The following is a 19,524-nucleotide window of genomic DNA, read 5'->3' on the forward strand; positions in this document are numbered from 1 at the left end:
CTGCTGAACGGCGCCGCGCGACAGGTAAGGCTGCGGGGGCTCGCGGCGGCGCCTCTCAGTGGAGCCGGACCCGGAGCCGGAGCCCGCGCTGGGCACCCGCCCGCCCGCTCGCTGTTGCTGCTTTTTCGCGATGCGGGGCATTGAGCCCACGTGCGCTCCACACCAAACTGCACCCCCAGCCCTTTTTATTTTGAGGCAGGGCCTCACCAAGTTGCCCAGGCTTGCGGGTCTCCTGCCTCGGCCTCCTGAACCACTGACTTGATGGCCACCGTGTCCTTCCGGCTTTCTCAAACTGTGATTTTATTTACTGCTTTTTGAATCCCAGGATATTTTAACAAGTTAGATGGCAGGGTTTGATATTTCTGTGAGAGTGACTGAGAACCTTTCTGTAGAGATCAGTCCTGACTTTGGGCGGGTTTTTTTATTGTTGGTTTTTTTCCTTTTTTCGGTACTGGGGGTGGAACCCTGGGCTTCACACATGCCAGGCAAATGCTCTAGCGCTGAGCCACACCCCCAGCCCCACTCAGCAGGTGCTTGGCCATAACTCCTGTCTACTAGTCTCAGCACGAAATTGGATTTGGAATGTGCAGCCAATGCAGTAAGCATCGAGTGAGTGGGTGAGAACGGGTTCAGCTGTCATCACAGCTTGCGTCTTTAAAAGCATCAAGGTTGGGAGAAGGATTACTGTTTTGCTTATTTACCCCTGGGTCTGTCTGCTTGTGCGGATTGCATTAACTTTGAGTCAAATGAATTACTTGTGTTGATGGCTTGGTCTTTGTAATTATCTTTCACCTTTTCTTCTGTTTTAGATATGTCTGGCAAACATTTACACAGTGTTTAAAGATTGGGAAGGGCAAAAAAAAACCAAGCTATTTTTGTAAACTTATATGAAGGCTTTTGCACTGCCTGGGAGATGTATCAAACAATGAGAATCAAAGTCTGATGGTTGCTGGTAGGAAGCAGCTCAGCTCCCTTGAAGTGACAGCTGCTTGCAACCCATGATCTGAAGTGGTTAGAGTGGTGGGACTGTGTGATTAGCTCTTTTCCTCTTGGGATGTTTCTGGGTTTTATGTGTTTTCTCTGTTTCAAAGTAATGTAATCTGAAGTTAATAAACAGAAGAAGGAAGAAAACTGGGCTGATAGGTTTAAAAAAAATGGAACTTTGGCAGAGGTGGAGTTTGGATTTATTCTAGAAATGAACAGGCATGGGGTTTCCTGTTTTTCTTTGCAAATAGATACAAGAGTTTGTGTGTGTGTGTGTGTTTAAAGAGGTGTTGATTTCTTCCTTTAAATGTCATTACAGGCTATTTTATTTGCAGTTAGTATTGATTAGCTGCTCTCAAACAATTTAAACCATGTGGTTTGCCTGGGACACCATAGTGCATTAATCAGCTTCTGTTCCACTACAAATAGGCCCAACACCCTGGGAGGACTGTGCAAGGCACCCCACTGGCACAGGATCCTCAGGCAGGAACAACAGCAGTAGACAAAGGGGATATGTGTCTGGGACCCAGCAACAGTGTGGATTACACTGTGGGGTAGGAAGGTCAGACCAGTGAGCACGAGTTGGCTTTGAGTTTAACTCAGCTCTGGTGGAGGCCAGAAGAAGGCTAGGGCCTGCAGTGCTTAGGATCCTGTCTGCTTCAGCACACTGCACAGCATAATCTGGAGGCTAGGAGTCATGAAAGACCTTTGCACAGGAACATGTGACCAGCCGAGGGTCTTGAGTATGGTCTTTTCCCTGCCTGTGCCTCAGTTTTGTTATCTGCAAAATAGTTAATGCATGGATAGCCCTGAGCATGGAGCCTCTCAGAAAACATGTTTTGAATGAGCCTCAGTTGTTCCTAGTAATGTAATGCAGCAACTCAGGAATGACTTGTCTTTGCAAATGCATTAGTGCATGATGCCCTTAGCAGCATTTCTTGTCAGGGGGGTCTCCTCTGGGTGGGCAGGCTCATGGGTAGGTTCAGTGGCACCCCAGTGCTGCAGCAGACAGGACTTTTGAAAGTTTTCCTAGGTCCAGGGCCCTTGTACCAACCCAGGCCCACAGCTGCTGTGGAGAGTTCTGGTGAGCAGACACAAGAGCTTGCTCTGCCTCACTCTTGGCCCTTCAGGGTTTGTTGCAGGAGTCCCATGATTGGACGGTGGCATGGTTGCTATCTTGGCTAGGGCACAGGTGTCTGAGCACCATGAGGTTGCTGCCATGGACAGGGCAGACTGGAGAGTGGCCTGTTCATGCCTGGACCCCTATGGAAAGCTTGGTCCCTTCAGAATCTGTTCCTGTTCCCAGACCCATTGTGCCAAGCACAGGGTGACAGTGGGAGAGGGGAAGGATGAGGTCACCAAGCAGGTCATGGTCATGTGTGTGGACAGTTGGAAGAACAGCATTTTGAGAGCTTTTTGAGGGAAGTCTGAGCCAGGAAGAGTGGAGGCAGGGCAGAGTGGGGGCAGGGCCCACTGCAGTGCTGGTAAATCCAGGACATACCTACAAACACAGGGAAACCAAGATTCCCAGCAGAGGAGGCTCTCAGGTTGGTGTGGGACTGTGTCCTGCCTTGGCACCCCAGAACTACAGATCACGGGATCTGAGGGCACTGCTGAGGAGACCTACGGTGTGGTGAAGTGGTGGGGAGGGTCCTCTGGTCATCCCCTTGAACTCTGTTCTCTTCTAGCAAGCACTGTTTGTTCTCAGCCCCTCCTAGAAAGTCCTTGCCCTTCCCTTGCCCTCTACCTAGCCCCAGCCCCACTTTGGGTAGGGTCAGCAGCTCTGCCCCAGAAGCTTAGGTGGGCTAAAATCAGCCTAGGACACAGGTATGGTCCATGGCCCAACAGGGAGCAGAACTGAGGGATTCAACTGGGCCTGGACCTGGTTGGAGGGCCCCGGGAACCCCCCAGGGGCCACAGTGCACAGTCCCCACAGCCAGGACTGCTTCCACTGCCCCTGCACTCGCTGCATTCTAGCTGCTCTTCTGGTCTTGGGCTTTGACTCCTTGCATCCGCCAGGTCAGCCTAGATGCCTTCCGCTCCAGAGGCCCTTGGCCACTGTGTCTAAAGCAGACCTTTTGCTCTTGTCACTTGCCTCTGTCATTGTGTGCTCAGCTTTGTGTGTGACCTGGTGTCCTTTCCAAGTTCCCGGCTTGTGTCCTCAGTGCTCAGCGTGGAGCTTGGCAAGTGGCAGCTGTGCCTGGGATCTTGGGATGCATGGTGGACAGCACGGACCGGCAACTGATTTTCAAAAAATGTTTTCAAAATTGTAGTAAAAAGCATATAACAAAATTTAGCACTTTTTCTTTTAAGAACATAATTCACTAGTGTGTAGTATATTCTTGTTGTGCAATCAATCTCTAGAACTTTTTATCTTGCAAGACTAAAACTTTGTTCCCACTAAATAACTCTTCCTTTCCCGGGCAGTGCACTCTATTTCCTGTCTCTGGATGTGACCTGGTATGGTGTGTGGGTGGATGTACAGCGTCTCTGCTGTTGTGACTGGCTCAGTTCCCCAGTGTCGCATTGCAAGCCCTGGGGGGTGGTGCATGGCAGTGCCCTTTCCTCCTGTGGCTGATGGAAGCCACTGCCTGGGCAGGCCTTTTGTCTGCCTGGTGGTGGGTACTTGAGCTATTGCAAGTGATGCTGCAGTTCTTTCAAGATCCGGCTTCTAGTTCTTGGAGTAGCTAACCTGGACGTGGAGTTGGTGGTTTGTAGGGCAGTGTTCTGGCTTTTTCTGAGGAGCCACTAGACTGTGCTCCATGTCATTGGCTCCTCCGTCTTACACCTGAAGCAGCTCCCTGCCCTGCTGGCCCTGTTGCTTCCCGTCTCCTCTGCGGTGCCCTCCTCGTAGGTGTGTGGTGGCAGCTCACTGGGGCTTGGGGCACCCCTGGGTGTGCTTACCAGCCAGTGTGCTGGTGTGTCTTCTCTGGAGAGAAGTCTGTTTTGGGGCTTGGCTCTTGTTGGGGTGAGTTGCTTGGTTTTAGCAGGTGATTCGCAGGACTCCTTTCTATGTTCTGCCTGTCAGTCCCTCGCCAGATGCCATGATTTGCACAGACCTCCTCCTGTTTTGGAAGTTGCCTTTTCACTCTGTTGATGTTTCCTTTGACCGTAGAAATCTTTGATGTGACTTTCAAATAATTAGGGCTCAGTGAGAGGTTGCAGCGCTAGTGTAGGGCAGACCCCACCTGGTCTGTCCCCAGGTCCTGCAGCTGGTATGGAAGCCAGGAACTGCTATAGTGCCCTGCAGCAGATTCTTGTGAGCCCTGCCTTAATACATCAGTTACCCAAGCTCACCCTTGTCCTACCTCCTCGAGGTTACGCCCATCCCCAAGCTCTCCTCTGCTGGCCCCAGTCTGCCAAGGTAGCTCAGCAATGGGGGCGGTGGGGGCCTCTTGGTGGTCCTGCTGTTGTGCCCTCCTGTTAGCCTCCCGGTCCTTCATGTTTGAGGCTTTGCCTCCTGTTGCCAGGCAATGCCCTTGAAGACTGTATTTCTGCTCACCTTGCGTACTCTCAGGCCCAGGACCATATGGTAGGCTGGCGCACATCTGCACGAGGATGTGGGGACACCTGAGAGTCTCGGCCTAGCCTAGCTTCTGCTCCTGAGGAATGGGGCCAGCTTCACAGAAGAGGGGTCCTGGGAGCTCCCTATTGCGGTGGGAGGAGGAACCTTTGGCTATGTGTCTGTGGGGGACTGACTTGGAATCTGCCTGCCTGTCTGCCATGCCAGGTCCTATGAGGACTGGGGCCTGCAGAGAGAGACAGGAGCTCCAGGGGCCCTGGGAGCACTGGGCTGGGAAGGTCAAGTTCTGGCAACTAGTTGGGATGTGGCTTGGGGCAAGCTCTCCAGAGTGTCAGGTTCCCCATACACAGTAGTCTGCAGAGACCTCTGGCCTATAAGTTCCTTTTCTTCTCTGGTTTCCTCGCCTTTTGGCTAATCTCCAGCTGGGATGGGGTGGGGTGGAAACAGATGGAGCCCTGCTGCAGGACTCTGTACCTCTCCCTGCCTCCACAGAGCCTTTGTGGGGGAGGGCTGGTCCTGAGAGCAAAAAAGGTACAGGGAGAGGAGTTGGTGGAAATGCTGGCCACCAGGATGGCTGCTGCTGTCTGGGTGGAGACAGTTCTGGGTGGCCTAGATATGGCATGGAGTCTCCTCACTTCCAGGCTCTTCTTTCCCCTCATGGGCATGTTTGCTTTCTAACACAGGCAGCAGACTGCCCACACATGGTTCTCCCTCAGCCAAGAAGCTGGCCCCTCTGTCTTCCCACCCCAGCCCTTTTGTGAAGATCTGGGACATGGTTGGGAGCAGCTAATCAGATGGTCTCAGGACAGAGGAGGATGGGCTGGGCAGGTCTGGGCGCAGCCAGGAGGTGCTCCTGAGTGGGGCAGGGCCCCCAGAGTCAGGGGAGAGTCACAACAAAGGGCATTGCTGCGCGAGCTGAGCTGCACCACCCTGGAGACTCAGTGAGGCAGGACCCACCCAGTTCTGTGCCACAGGCCTTTTGGGAGATGTGCACATACTCAAATCCAGGCATGGGGCAGAGAGGCCATTCTGGACACAGTGCTGAGGAGGTGGTAGGCAGTGGGCCCCCTCGGGATCTGGGTGAGTGGGGAGGGTGGGGCTCCTCAGCATGGACACTGGCTGGTCTAGGAGTATCTCCAGCCCTTCATCCTGGCAGGTGGTGAGCGCTCCATATCCATTCTAAAACAAGAGATGGGCACTGGGCTTCCGGGTGGACCGTGGGGGTCAGGAGCAGGCCTGTCTCCCACGGGAGGAGGGTGGTGCCAGCTGGGCAGGGGTGGGTGCATAGCACGTTCGCGTGCTCACAACCTCTGTTCTGCTCCTAGTCGCCTCACTCCGCATCTTTCCGAATTGGACAGATGAGCAACGTGGAGCTGGATGATGAGCTCCTGGACCCGGTGAGTGGTGGCCGTGCACCCTTTCCTACCCCTGCAGAGCTGTGTCCTACCAGCAGGCAGAGGGCTCGCACCCCACTGTGCCGGGCTGCGAGGGCCCGTACAGGCAGTTAAGCAGAGGAGGAGGAGGGCCTTGGAGCCCGAGGCCCAGCAGAGTGAGCCAGGTGTGGGGCGCCCTGTCCAGCAGTTGCCATGGGAACATTTCCTGCACCCCCACCAGCTGGCTGCTCGCACCCTTCCTTCTGGTACCTGTTGTGGTTTAGATTTGTCCCTGATGGCTAGCAATGACAAGTGTCCTCATGCACGACTGTGGAGAAATGCCTGTGTGGAGTCTGTGCACATTTTTAATTGGATTATTCTTGTTTTGAGGGGATTTTTATTTGTTTAGCTGGTTTTGAGTGTTAAACCCAGGGCTTCAAGCATGTTAGGCAAGCAGTCTACTACTGAGCTATATTGCCAGAACTTTTTGAAATTTTGAGATAGGGTTTGGCAAACTTTCCCAGGCTGACCTCAAATTTATGATCCTCGTACTTCAGCCTCCTGAGTAGCTGGGACTATAGGCAGGTACCACTACTCCCAGCTAAGAGAAATTATTTTGGGGGAGCGTGAGTGGCTGGGGATTGAACTCAGGGGTGCTTTACCACTGTGCTACATTCCCAACCCTTTTTATTTTTTATTTTGAGACAAGGTCTTGCTAAGTTGCTTAGGGTCTCGCTAAGTTATGGATGCTGGCCTTGAACTCATGGTTCTCCTGCCTCAGTCTCCTGAGTCGCTGGGACTAGAGGCGTTTGCCACCATGCCTGGTTTACATTATTATTTTTTTTTTATTTTTAGTTGTAGACAGACACAATACTTTTGTTTGTTTTTTATAGTTGTAGATGGACAGAATGCTATTTTATTTTATTTATTTTTACAAGGTGCTAAGGATTGAACCCAGTGCCTCACACATGCTAGGCAAGTGCTCTACCACTGAGCCACAACTCCAGCCCCCGTTATTTGCTTTTCAATAACTGAGTTATGGGAGTTCCTTCCTTCCTTCCTCCCTCCCTCCCTCCCTCCCTCCCTCCCTTCCTTCCTTCCTTCCTTCCTGTGTTTGGTATAGAGCCCAAGGCCCTAGAATACTAGTAAGCTCTCCACCACTGAGCCATACCCCTGCCCATAGACGTTCTTTCTATATTCTGGACACAAATATTCTGCTAGATAAGTGACTGGTAAATACTTTCTCCCACTCAGTGGGTTTTCTTTTTGCTGTCTTGGTGTTCTTCAATGCACACATGTGTTTATTTTGATGAAGTCCCAGTTACCTGCTTTGCACTACTTGTGCATTGGGTATGGTGATTGAGAAGCCTCCGCCGGAACCAAGGTCCTGGAGACTTGTCAGTCGTTTTCTGTGGTATTGGGGATTGAATTCATCTCTGGCCCTTTACTTTGAGACAGGGTCTGTCTAAGCTGCCCCAGGCTGGAATCACAGGCCAGCACCACTATGCCCAGCTGCATTCTACTTTAGACACTGTTATAAACAGAATTGACTCTTTTGTTTGTGGTTATTTGCTGCAAATGCAGAGGAAGACAGTTCATTTTGTACGCTTTAATCTTACTGAATGTGTTTACTCATTGTAGTAGCTTTCTATATGTGAGAAATTCTGGCAGGAACCTTCAACTTAGAGGTGATTACGAGTTGTGAGAGCCCACTCCTCATCCTGGCTGGGCGTATCCCTGCTGCTCACTTGTGGTGGGGTGCTGCCTGTGGGCTTTCTTGGGGCTTCCAGCAGATTGAGATGTTGGCCTGCCTTCTGCTGTATTGATGTTTAATCAAGAAGATGCTGGATTTCTGCCTGTCCAGATGGCCCCATAGCCTTTGGGCTTCCGTCAGCACAGTTTCCTGCACAATCTGGGAGAGGTGACTGGGTGCCAGACCTACCTTGCCTTCTGGAACAGTCCACCTTGGTGGTGCGGCTGGGCTCCTGGTGCACAGATCTGATTGAGGGTTTCTGTATCTGTGTTCAAAGGGAATGTTGGGCTGCAGGTCCCTTATGGTATCTGGCCCGCCTTTGGCATTAGGATGAGGCTGGCTCTGGGACAGGTTGAGATGTGGCCCCTTGTACCTTATTCCCAAAGAGAGTGTACCTTTGCCTTTTTCTTCCACAGGAAAGGGACTCGTCCCACCCCTTCCCTAAGGAGATCCCACACAATGAAAAGCTCTTGTCCCTCACATATGAGGTGGGTCCCCCTCTTCTGTTACTGGCTTCAGACCCTGCCCTCTCGAGCCTCCCACCCCAGTCTGGCTGCACTTGCATCTATCTCCCCTTCAGTAACTGATCAGCAATTGCAGCCCCTGCTGCCCTGTTCCACAGAGCCTAGACTATGACAACAGCGAGAATCAGCTGTTCCTGGAGGAAGAGCGGAGGATCAACCACACGGTGAGTGGGTGGGTCCCTGAGTGGGTGGGTCCCTGCCCTCCAGCTGGACCCTGTCCTCAGGCTGAACAGTGCTTCTCCTCATCTCCCTTCCTCCTTGTCCCCAAGAGTCTGGGTTTTGGAGCCACTCTCTGTCCCTCTGGTTTGTCTTTGGGGGAGCCCTAAGCTTGTGACCCTTGATAGCACATACTCAAAATGGCAGGAGTGTCATTGACCTCACCGGGAGGATGTTCTTGAAATATCAAGTGTGGCTCCAGGACATCCACAGCTGATTGGGAACTTGTTGGACCCCGAGGTGCTCTGTAGTCACTGAAATGTTGTTTAAAAACTGAGACATTGGTCAGAGGCTGCCCTTGGGAGGACTTGGGTCCCTGAGCGTGGTCCACTGTGCAAGGTGGGGACCTGACTCCCAGGAGCCCCTCATGCTGGTACCAGAGCCACCTGTACCAGGGCATCTGGCTGCCACCCACTTCTGACCATACCTTCCTCCCAGCAGGCCTTCCGGACAGTGGAGATCAAGCGCTGGGTCATCTGTGCTCTCATTGGGATCCTCACAGGCCTTGTGGCCTGCTTCATTGACATTGTGGTAGAGAACTTGGCTGGTCTCAAATACAGGGTCATCAAGGACAGTATCCTTTCAGCTGCCTACACAGAGTGAGGGTGGGAGCTGGGGCTTGGTGGTGGAGTGGTCAAGTGGTGCAGTGGCCAGCCCTGCAAGACATGGCCAGCTCCTGCCATGAGAAGTCTGAGCCGTCCAGTCAGTACCATCGCCGTGCTGGCAGCCAGCGGCCTCTGTGCAGGTGCACTCCACCCCAGTCTGACTGCAGGAGTGGGGTGGGGTTGGCGGGTGTGGGCTCAGTGATGCAGCGCCCCGTCCCTGACAAGCCATCAGATATTGACAAGTTCACGGAGAAAGGCGGGCTGTCCTTCTCCCTGTTGCTGTGGGCCACCCTGAATGCCACCTTTGTGTTCCTGGGCTCCGTGATCGTGGCCTTCGTAGAGGTACACCTGCTGCCGGAGGTCCCGGGTACTTTAGACCAGTGTGGCTTGGGTCTTACTAAGTGAACGGGGCCCCTTGGCTGGTGACTACTGCTTTCTGATAGTGAGAATCAGGTGGTGCCTGTGGAAAACCACTCAATGAAGGCAGAAAACACGTTGGGGTCTCCTCATCCCAGGCTGGGCAGAGCCACTGCTGCCCCAGCAGCACAGGCCTGCGCCCACTCCACCTCATCCCACCTACCACACAGGCCCGGCACCTTGCCCTGGCATCGTCACAGCTGGACACAGGCGCTCCAGGGCCCGGGTCTCGGGGACAGGGCTAACTTCCCAGAGACCCGGGTAGAGGTGGAAGCAGGACCAGCCTTCCCTGGGCACTGCACACGGCCACCGAGGTGTCATCCACCCGAGCATCCCTTCATCCTAAGGCATCGTCCCTCCCATGGGCCCCTGTGCTTCTTGTCCTCGCTGTGGGTGCTAGAGGAAAGAGATGCCAGTACCCAGAGCCTTCTGCTGAGTGTAGAGCGGTGCCCTATGCACAGGAAGCTGTGCTTGCTTGGTGCATGATGATGTCCTGTCCTTCCTGGGGCAGGCCCCCATCCACAGGGGCCTTCTGGCTCTGCCAGCAGTCCCTTCCACATCTGCAGGGTTATCTGGGAGGTGGTTCTGGGCAAGGGAGCAAGAACCTGTACCCAGGGCCAGCCTTCGCCAGGCCGGGCCTCCTGCCTCGGGGCTGCCCCAGTCCCTCTACTGGCCCAGTGGCACCTTCCTCTTCTTCCAGCCAGTCGCTGCCGGCAGTGGCATCCCCCAGATCAAGTGTTTCCTCAATGGGGTGAAGATTCCCCACGTGGTGCGGCTCAAGGTGAGGCACATGTGGGGACCCCGGGTGCAACAGGTGCTCCTCCAGGGACTGTGGAATCCAAAGGCTTGTCTTGTCCATTACCCCTCCAAACCTAACCCAATGGCAGGGACTGGTCTTGGTATCTCTTACGTGGTGCAGAGAGGCTGAGCCTGCGCGTGTGTGTGACTGCAGCCACAGGGAGTGTGTCTGTGACCAAGGACTATGGTGGGCAGTGTTTGAGAAGCTGAGCGGCCAGGCGAGAGCGCTGGCCTTGGCCCACCCTTCCCCTTTCTTCAATGCTTTCTTTGGTGTTCTTCATGCTCAGTATCCTCAGTAGCATCTCAGTTCCATGGGGGCTGGGCCCCCAGCTGTTTACATTTGCGTAGTCACTCTTCCTAGCTTGAGATGGCCAGGGGCTGCTTCCTGTCCCCATCCCAGGAGTGGGTGGGCGAGCAGCACCCTGTAGGGCCTGTGCTCTGTGGCCAGGGCGGGTCAGTGTGGCCATACTCCAGGGAGTAGGGACCATTCAGCTGGCAGCTGGGAGAGTCCTGCACTTTTATAGAGTACGATGGACCTGGAGCTGCTGGAGATGGCCTCTGACCTGATTCCCACCCAGGGTGACTGGAACCTTCCAGAGGGTTGCTCTGCCCTGGCTCCTGCCCCGGCATGAATGCCTTCAGATTGGCGTGGGAGGCTGTATATCCATGCAGGAGTCACCTCTGATGAGTCTGTAGGAGGGGCCAGGGAGGGAGAACAGACCCACCCCCTTGCCTGGGGAGTGCTTGGGCCGACAGAGGGCGTGCATCCCCTGCATGTGTGCTGAGTGGGAGCACAGCTGCCCCCTGCATGTGCGGTAGTAGGAGGACCAGGAGGAAGCCCTCCACCAAGGACAGGGCTGTGGGCAGCGGCAAGCCCATGTGGCTTTGTGGCTGTGGCGCCTCCTGTGCCCGTGGCCTTACTGCTCAGGTGCCGAGAGTTCTGCCCTTGGCTTAGAGGCCGTGCTTTCCTTTGTGTTCCAGACGTTGGTGATCAAGGTGTCCGGCGTGATTCTGTCTGTGGTGGGGGGCCTGGCTGTGGGAAAGGTAACTACTATGGATGCTGCCCCATCCCTGTAAGTCACCGAGGCCCATGGGTGTCCCTGAGCGCTGCTCACTGTGCTTCCAGGAAGGTCCGATGATCCATTCTGGGTCTGTGATTGCCGCGGGAATTTCCCAGGGGAGGTCAACATCACTGAAGCGAGATTTCAAGGTGAGCCCCCCACATAGACCTGTGTATGACTGTTCCTCAGCCATCACTGCCCCATGCGGAGTCCCACTGGGACCTATGTCTTGGCTCCAGCAGGGCAAATAGCCTGTCCCCACCTGTCTCTGCCCGAGGGACACCTGGCCTGGCCAGATAAGGCAGACACCGTTCCTCCACTCCCACCCAGTGGCCTCTCTGACTTGCCCTATGGTTTTGGTGCTGTGTGGGGTGTGCAATTATGTGGACAGGGTCTGTGGCTCCGCCCTGGCCGCCTGCAGTGGCTCAGTCTTCATGTATATCCACGACGCTTGCTTCTGAGACATTCTGGGATGGCTTCCTGCCATCTGCCTGCAAGGTCCCTGGCATTTTGATGGGTATTGCACTGAATTTTTATGTGAGTTAAGAGAGAATGAACATTTCTATAGTCCATGGTCCTTTGTTTTTGGTATTGTGTGTTGAACCCAGGGGTGCTTTACTGCTGAGCTACACCCCAGCTGCTCTTGTTTGTTATTTGGAACAGGGTCTCACTAAGTTGCTGAGACTGGCCTTGAATTTACCATCCTCCTGCCTCAGCCTCCCAAGGACTGGGGATCACAGGTGTGGCCACTGTGCCAGCCAGAAAACAATCCTTTTTCAAGATCAAGGGTAGTTTCGGTTTTCTGCTCTCTCGGATTTTTTTGGATCTCTTGGTTGTGCAACAGACTCCTGACAGGCTTCCTGTGTGCACTGTTGCAGACAGGCTTGGCCAGGGCCCATGTGCTAGCAACCTCCATGGTCACTCGTGGTGGCTGGGTCAGGCGGTGGGGTTGTGGAGCAGAGCCCTCCCTGCTCTGGTCTCTCAGGCCTCCTTTCCTTCTGAAAGGTGTGCTCTGGAGCACCTGCCACAGGGCCCTCGGCCTCTTCCCGTTTCAGATCTTTGAGTACTTCCGCAGAGACACAGAGAAGCGAGACTTCGTCTCTGCAGGAGCAGCAGCTGGGGTGTCAGCTGCTTTTGGAGCCCCTGTGGGTGAGCAGGGATCCTCCCCACCCGCTGCCACTTGAGGGAAAAGAGACTCTGGCCTTCGGACCTCATCAGAGATCCCTCTTCCTGGGGCCTGGGGTGGGCGGTGCCAGGGTACAGTGCCCTTGCCCCTCAGGTGCATGTCAAGCGTGGCCACTGCCTTCCAGGTGGAGTCCTGTTCAGCCTGGAGGAAGGTGCTTCCTTCTGGAACCAGTTCCTGACATGGAGGATCGTGAGTGCCTTTGACACCCTGCCAGGTCTCCTGAGGAGAGGCAGCAGGGCAGAGTGGACATCTCACCCTCTGTGTTGAGCCTTGTCCATCTGGGCGGCTCCAGGGGACTGGCCCTTGCCTTCCCTCACGTCCTCTGCTAGCTTGTCTCCAGTGCTGTCCACGGTTGTGCAGTAGGTTCAGCCTGCTCAGTTCAGGGCCCTCTTGAATGACAGGAGCCTCAGCCTCCCAGCCTGGCTCAGGGTATCCCCGGGGTGCCGGTGGCTGAACTGTTGGCCTTTCTGTCCCACAGTTCTTTGCTTCCATGGTTTCCACCTTCACTCTGAATTTTGTTCTGAGCATCTACCACGGAAACATGTGGGACCTGTCCAGCCCAGGCCTCATCAACTTCGGGAGATTCGACTCGGAGGTACCCACCCCGCCCTACCCTGCTGTTCCGGTGCCAGGATGGATGGCCCTTCACTAAAGCTAGGGTGGGAATGCAGCCTGGGGAACTGAGCTCTTCCCAGCCTCAGGGCCCTGTGGGTGCTCAGGGTACGTGTGGAGACCTGCCCAGCAGAGCCTTGGCACCGCTGTACAGGCGCTGACGCTGGCTGCATGAGCTGCCCAGACCAGCTAGACTGACAGCAGGGACAGACCTGTGTAGAGCACCCACGTTTCTACCCGGGGGAGCTCTACGGCCCTGTGTGCAGGTGTGGGAAGTGCCACGCACGTGGGCAGGTGTCATGACCAGGCATGTCTCGCTTTGTCCCCTCTGTGCCACAGAAGATGGCATACACCATCCACGAGATCCCCGTCTTCATCGTCATGGGCGTGGTGGGTAAGGCCCTACCCTAGGACAGACGGCTGGAAACCTGTGCTGGGGGCGTGGTGGGTAAGGGAGGACTGTCCACCCTGCCACGGGGCCCTTCTCCTCCAGGTTCCTCTAGAGGGGCCACTGGAAGTAGAGGGCTCAGGAATGTCCCAGGTTTATGCATTCTACAGTTTTCTCTCCCTTGGAAGTTGCAGGGGCAGTGATGGGATCCCCTGGAGCAGAGTGGGCCCAGTGGCCTCCATGGTGAAGGTCCCCTATCCAACCACTGCTCAGGACCAGCAGTGATTCCGAGTTTGGATTTTGTTTTGAATTCTAGTACATTTTCATGTTCATGATTAGATACTTTGGGGAAGAGACCATGTTTCAACACAGAGGTCCTCTGTCCCCTGCTGCTTGTGCACAGGGGGCTACCTAGGAGTTCTTACAGTGCCTGCCTTAGGTTGTAACCTGTCGTGAGGAGGCAGAGTCTTCCTTCTGTGGGTCTTTTCTGTACTTAGGAATTTGGGTTTCAATTTTGTGGTGAGGAGCACGTGAGCAGTGCTGCTCTGTGAATCCATTTTCCTGAAAAGAAGGCAGAGCCTAGAGTGCGTTGGTCCTCTGTACCAGGGTCCCGGCTACTCTGCTGCGAGACCCTTTCCTCCCTGTGTGACTGATGGGAGTTTGCTTCCTGGTTGTAGGTGGCATTCTTGGAGCCGTGTTCAATGCCTTGAATTATTGGGTGACGATGTTTCGAATCAGGTGAGAAAGAGCCTCTGTCTTGGATGCCATGTTGATAGCTGTGGTTACATGGGGCCTGTGAAGTGGGTGGTCTACACTGGCTGAACTGGGGAGGGGGACCCCAGGCCTGAGGTTGGAGAGCCTCCAGAGAGAGTATGAGGGCTCCTCACCCAAGGGTCAGCCAGGGTGGGTCTGGTAGCTCTGACTTGGACACCATTGTCCTTCCTGCACATGGTCAGCCTGTAGGGAGCAGCTCTGGGCTTGTGGAAGCACTCACCCATCCCCACCCCCACCCTGTTCTGGCTCCAGTGACAGCTACCAGTGGAGCAGGAGAGCTGGTGGGAGCACTTCCCACAGCAGAGGTGGGGGAGTCTTGCTGCTGGGAAGCCTTAGTCGCTGCAGGGAGGAAGATAGCTAGGATGCCCTGGAGACTGGGCAGATTGATAATTAAGCCTCCCGGCCCTCCTAGTAGATGGCCTGGTCAGGTTGCCATGGTAGCCGCTGAGGGTGTCCCTGCAGTGATTGCCCCTGGCTCTTGGCTCCAGGTACATCCACCGGCCGTGTCTCCAGGTAATTGAAGCCGTGCTTGTGGCTGCTGTCACTGCCACCGTTGCCTTCGTGTTGATTTACTCGTCCCGGGACTGCCAGCCCCTGCAGAACTCCATGTCCTATCCGCTGCAGGTAGGCCTGGGACCCAGATGGGCAGGTGCAGTCCTGGAGGCCGGCCTCCAGCCTAGCTTGTATGCTGCTCCCTGCAAGAGGACTCCAGAGCCAGCTGGCTGGTGCACTGCAGACCTGTCCTGTCTGGGGTGGCCTGGTGCTGGCTGCTTTCACTGTGATCCTCTTCCCAGACTAGTTTGGTGCTCCAGATGGGGCTCGAGCTCTAGGCTCAAGGAACACAATCTCCCAGCCACAGAGGAGCCTCATGGGGATGTTCTTGGCCGCTTATTTGTAGTAGCCCAAAGTGGCAGCTGCCCACATGTCCATCCACTAGCAGAGTGAAGTGCCCTTCCACAGCAGGAAGCCAGCTGTGGCCCAGATGAGCCTTAAAAATGTGCTTGGTGAGAGGCCAGACACAGGGCCTTTGAATTCCTCTTGGAGGTAGGATGAGGATGAGTAGCCCCTGCCCAGGGTGGGGGCAGAGAGGGAATGAGTTCTGGTGGAGACAGATGGGAACAGACTTGCAAAGGTAGTCAGGGTCACAGTGGACAAGCCAGCTTTGCTGCAGCCCAGCTCTGCCTTAGTCCAGGAGGGGCAGGCCTGGGCCTGGGGCTTGCAGTGGCTGGCATCTGGCCGCTGGCTCTGGCAGTGTGCTCACAGGGCCCCTGGCTGCCCATATCCCCAGGCAGCAGGGGCAGGGTGGGCCCAAACATAGCCTCAGGGCCAGCTGCCTTCCAGCTTGTTCCCTCCCGACCCTGCAGCTCTTCTGTGCAGATGGCGAGTACAACTCCATGGCCGCAGCTTTCTTCAACACCCCCGAAAGGAGCGTGGTGAGCCTGTTCCACGACCCGCCAGGTGTGCCTGCTGGGGCAGTGGGAAGGGTCTCAGCCCAGCAGTCCTTGTCCTGGGCTGGAAGGGTCATCCTGTGTGGTGCAGTGTGCCCGGGCTGCAGAGGTCACCTTGTGGCCAAGCACCTGGAGGGCGGCCAGCCAGGTGTCCAATGGCCATGCCATCCTCTTCCTTTCTGGGATGGCCTAGGGCTGCCTCTGGCTCACCTCCCAGTGGATTCCGTCAGGAAACCCAGCCTTCTGAGTGCCAGGCTGTCTGACAGCGGTGCAGCAGGTGCCCAGAGCCAGGCCCTGCACACTGGGCCACACAGAGCTGAGCTTTCTGGTGCCTGTCTCAAGCTCTGCTCCCTCCTGGCCTATCACAAGGCCAGTGAGGACATCTGTCCTTGATTCTGGGTCTATGTGTGTGTATGTGTGTGTGAGGGTTAGATTTAGCAGAAACCCTTTTAAGTGTGGAGCGAGGTAGGCCTGGGTCCCCTGTGTGCACACAAGGGTCCCGCAACCGGCTATGGTTCCAGTAGTGTCTGGCCATGTCTCCTGCAGGCGGTTGCTTGGTGTGGACTGTGCCTTCCCCACAGACCTCTGCCTTCCCTGGCCTACTCCTTCCCGGTCCTGCTGGCCTGTACTATAGCACTCTTTGCCGGGGTGTAGGCAACACCTCCCTATCCCACCCCCTTGCCCTCCCTATCCCATCCCCAGCCTTCAGATCTCCATGTTCTGGCCACCTTGGATGTTCCCTCTCCACTTAGCCCAGTCTTCCAAACCTGACCTCTTAGCACCTTGTCCAAAAAGAAGCTGCCTCCTGGGACTTGGCTCAGCCAGTTGCCAAGAGTGGCTCCTGGCCTGGCTATTGTCCACCCTCCCAGATGTGACATCTTCCCAGAATGCATCTTAGGCACCCACTGCAACCAGGAGGACAACTTCGGAGGACAGGCTCTGTAACACTGGCCATTTTGGACCACAGGGCCTGTCCTCCGAAGTTGAGCTGTGCTAAGACTTGGAGGAAAGACACCTCCCAGTTCAGCTGGTCAGTTTGAGGTCAGACTGAGGACAAGTCTAGCAGGGCTGGAAGCCCAGCTGCTTCCTCAGCAGCCTATGTGACTCCCCATCCCAGTGACAGTCACCTGGGTGCAGGCTTTTCTGGGGATCATGGATGGGCCACGGATGTGGGATCTAGGCTGCCACCCTGGGCTCCACATCTGCTCTGCTGGCTTGAGGTCACTGTCACCACCACTTCCCCTTCTGGTTGACCAGTCCCTTCTTTTCCCCAGGGAGGTGGAGAGTACCGAGCCTTCAGGGAGCCTCTTGTCTTGGGTCTCAGGGGGCCTGGCTCCCTGGGTATGGCCACATGGACCAGGTGGGGCAGTGCACACGGGCATGAGTCGGGTGGGCAGTCAGTGGTCTTGCTCCCCCAGGCTCCTACAACCCCATGACCCTGGGCCTGTTCACCCTGGTCTACTTCTTCCTGGCCTGCTGGACCTACGGACTCACTGTGTCTGCAGGCGTCTTCATCCCATCCCTGCTCATCGGGGCTGCCTGGGGCCGGCTCTTTGGCATCTCCCTGTCCTACCTCACGGGGGCAGCGGTGAGTGGGAACTGGAGGAGGGAGGCTGGGGCCCTGAAGTTGAGATGTCCCCTTAATCCCTTGTCTGGGGGCCACTGCCAGAGACAGCAGGGCGCCCAGGACAGGTGGGCAGCAGCAGGTGGGCTATGCTGCTGTACTGTGCACGCTGCAGACTGCGGGGACATAGCAAGAGTAGGGAGCCCAGGGCTAAGGGACAAGCTGGGCCAGGCCCCACCCAGCAGGGCCTTCCAGCCCCTCCCTCCTCTTGCCTGCCTCTACAGTGCTCCGGGTTTTGGTTTTTGCTTTGTGTTTTGGGTCTGTTCAACTTTTTAGTTATCCAATAAGATTAAAACATTACCAGACAGGTCACAGTGATTGGGTGCTGGTGCACGCCTGTGATCCCAGGTACTGTGATCCCAGGTACTGTGATCCCAGGAGGCTGAGGCAGGAGGGTTGCAAGTTCAAGGTCAGCCTCAGCAACTTAGCTCGACCCTTTCTCAAACTTTTAAATAAAATACAGGAGCTGGTGATGTGTCTCATGGATAGAGTGCCTGGGTCTAGTCCCAGCACCACAGAAAAGGGGAGGCTGCAGTAAGGAGTCCGTATCTGCCCCACTTCGCTGCCCAGGCTCGCTCGGGGCTCTCGGTGCCCTCTGGCCTCTCTGGCATGGTTTATTTCGGTTTGGCTTTTCCTTTACCTGACACCCTCAGTACCAGGGATTGAACCCAGGAGTGCCCTACCACTGAGCCACATCAACAGCTCTTTTTATTTTGTATGTTGAGACAGATTCTCACTAAGTTGCCCTCATTAGCCTCAAACTTGCCATCCTCCTGCCTCAGCCTCCCGAGTCCTGGGATCACATGCATGGCCATCGTGTCTCAAACTGAGACACATTCACATGGCATAAAATTCTGCCTTTGGAGAGGCACAGTGCCGTGGTGGTGAACGCCAGCTCAGCACCCTGCTCAGCGTCCTGTAGCCACAGAGTCTTCTCCATCTGGCAGGGAGCCCATTTCTCCTCCCTGCCCTCTGCATTTGCCTGTCTTAGACACTTCCCATCAGTGGGTCACAGTGTGTGGCCCCTGTGTGCTGGGGCCTGCTAGAATCCCCGCTGGCTGTCTAGGCCTGCACTCAGAGTACCTGGGCCTGGGCGAAGCCTTGTCTGCCCAGCTCACTAGCATGTCCAGCTAGTGCAGTCTGCTCCCCCGCCTGTGGTGAGGTGCCCCTGGGTCAGTTATAGAGTGGCCACACAGAGGGTGTGTGACACCATGGGGTGGCCAGGCCCTCCTGGGTGCCTCCTGGTGGGTTTGGTGGGAGCTGCTGCCACATGGACTTCTCGCTGGGTTGCCTCCCACAGATCTGGGCAGACCCTGGCAAGTACGCCCTCATGGGCGCTGCGGCCCAGCTCGGTGAGTCCTGGGTCCTGCCTGGTTGACGGGGTGGGCCCCATGAGGTCAGCAGGGCCCATTCTCAGTAACCCACCTGTGGTGAGCACAGCCAGAGCTGGCCTTGCACATCCAGTTGGCACTCGGTTTAAAAGAACAGCTTAGGCTGGGGCAGTGGCACAGGCCTGTAATCTCAGCAGCTTGGGAGGCTGAGGCAGAAGAATCACAAATTCAAGACCAGCCTCAGCAACTTAGCAGTCCCAAAATGAAAAATAATTAGGGCTGTGGCTCAGTGGTTAAGCGTCCCTGGATTCAATCCCCAGTACCAAAAACAGAACAAAAATCAGAAGCCTGAGGCAGAAGTTGGCACCACCCCCTGGGGCATGACCACACCAGCAGTCTCCTGGGAGCTGGACCCTGCTGAGCTGGGCCCTGCTGTCAGGAGGACAGGGCTCACATGCACTTCCTATAGGAGGGATTGTGAGGATGACCCTGAGCCTGACAGTCATCATGATGGAGGCCACCAGCAATGTGACCTACGGCTTCCCCATCATGCTGGTGTTGATGACTGCCAAGATCGTGGGTGATGTCTTCATCGAGGTGTGTGGGCCATATAACCAGATATAGAGGGAAGGGTCCCTGTGAAGCCACCTGTAGAGGCAGGCACAGTGTGTCTGGCGCCCTGCCTCGGGGGCTAGCATGGTGGGGGGTCCTTGGGGAAGCACTGTGTCATTAGGCCCCCATGCATTGTGATGCCTGTCCCCCAGGGCCTATATGACATGCACATCCAGCTGCAGAGTGTGCCCTTCCTGCATTGGGAAGCCCCAGTTACCTCACACTCACTCACCGCCAGGTATGGCCGGCCAAGCTGCCACTCAGTCTCTCTCCCCCCTCCCCCCCTGCCCCCCCC

The 19,524-nt window shown here is 55.7% G+C and overlaps 1 protein-coding gene across 1 annotated transcript in view; it reads left to right on the top strand.

Moving 5' to 3' along the window:
* The window catches only part of Clcn7 (chloride voltage-gated channel 7), a gene marked incomplete at its 5' end in the record, with an annotated part of 23,766 nt that continues 4,242 nt past the window's right edge, over nt 1-19,524 (top strand). Inside the window, 20 exons of the mRNA XM_015490972.2 lie at nt 1-24; nt 5,833-5,904; nt 8,050-8,121; nt 8,256-8,321; nt 8,815-8,947; nt 9,211-9,320; nt 10,096-10,176; nt 11,175-11,237; nt 11,320-11,403; nt 12,310-12,403; nt 12,565-12,629; nt 12,919-13,035; nt 13,392-13,446; nt 14,118-14,178; nt 14,703-14,838; nt 15,579-15,672; nt 17,081-17,250; nt 18,587-18,638; nt 19,087-19,214; nt 19,382-19,467. Coding sequence (XP_015346458.2) covers nt 1-24; nt 5,833-5,904; nt 8,050-8,121; nt 8,256-8,321; nt 8,815-8,947; nt 9,211-9,320; nt 10,096-10,176; nt 11,175-11,237; nt 11,320-11,403; nt 12,310-12,403; nt 12,565-12,629; nt 12,919-13,035; nt 13,392-13,446; nt 14,118-14,178; nt 14,703-14,838; nt 15,579-15,672; nt 17,081-17,250; nt 18,587-18,638; nt 19,087-19,214; nt 19,382-19,467 — 1,763 coding nt within the window. The remainder of the gene's footprint in view (nt 25-5,832; nt 5,905-8,049; nt 8,122-8,255; nt 8,322-8,814; nt 8,948-9,210; nt 9,321-10,095; nt 10,177-11,174; nt 11,238-11,319; nt 11,404-12,309; nt 12,404-12,564; nt 12,630-12,918; nt 13,036-13,391; nt 13,447-14,117; nt 14,179-14,702; nt 14,839-15,578; nt 15,673-17,080; nt 17,251-18,586; nt 18,639-19,086; nt 19,215-19,381; nt 19,468-19,524) is intronic.

Source organism: Marmota marmota, unplaced genomic scaffold, assembly GCF_001458135.2.
Source record: "Marmota marmota marmota unplaced genomic scaffold, marMar, whole genome shotgun sequence".
NCBI lineage: Eukaryota > Metazoa > Chordata > Mammalia > Rodentia > Sciuridae > Marmota > Marmota marmota.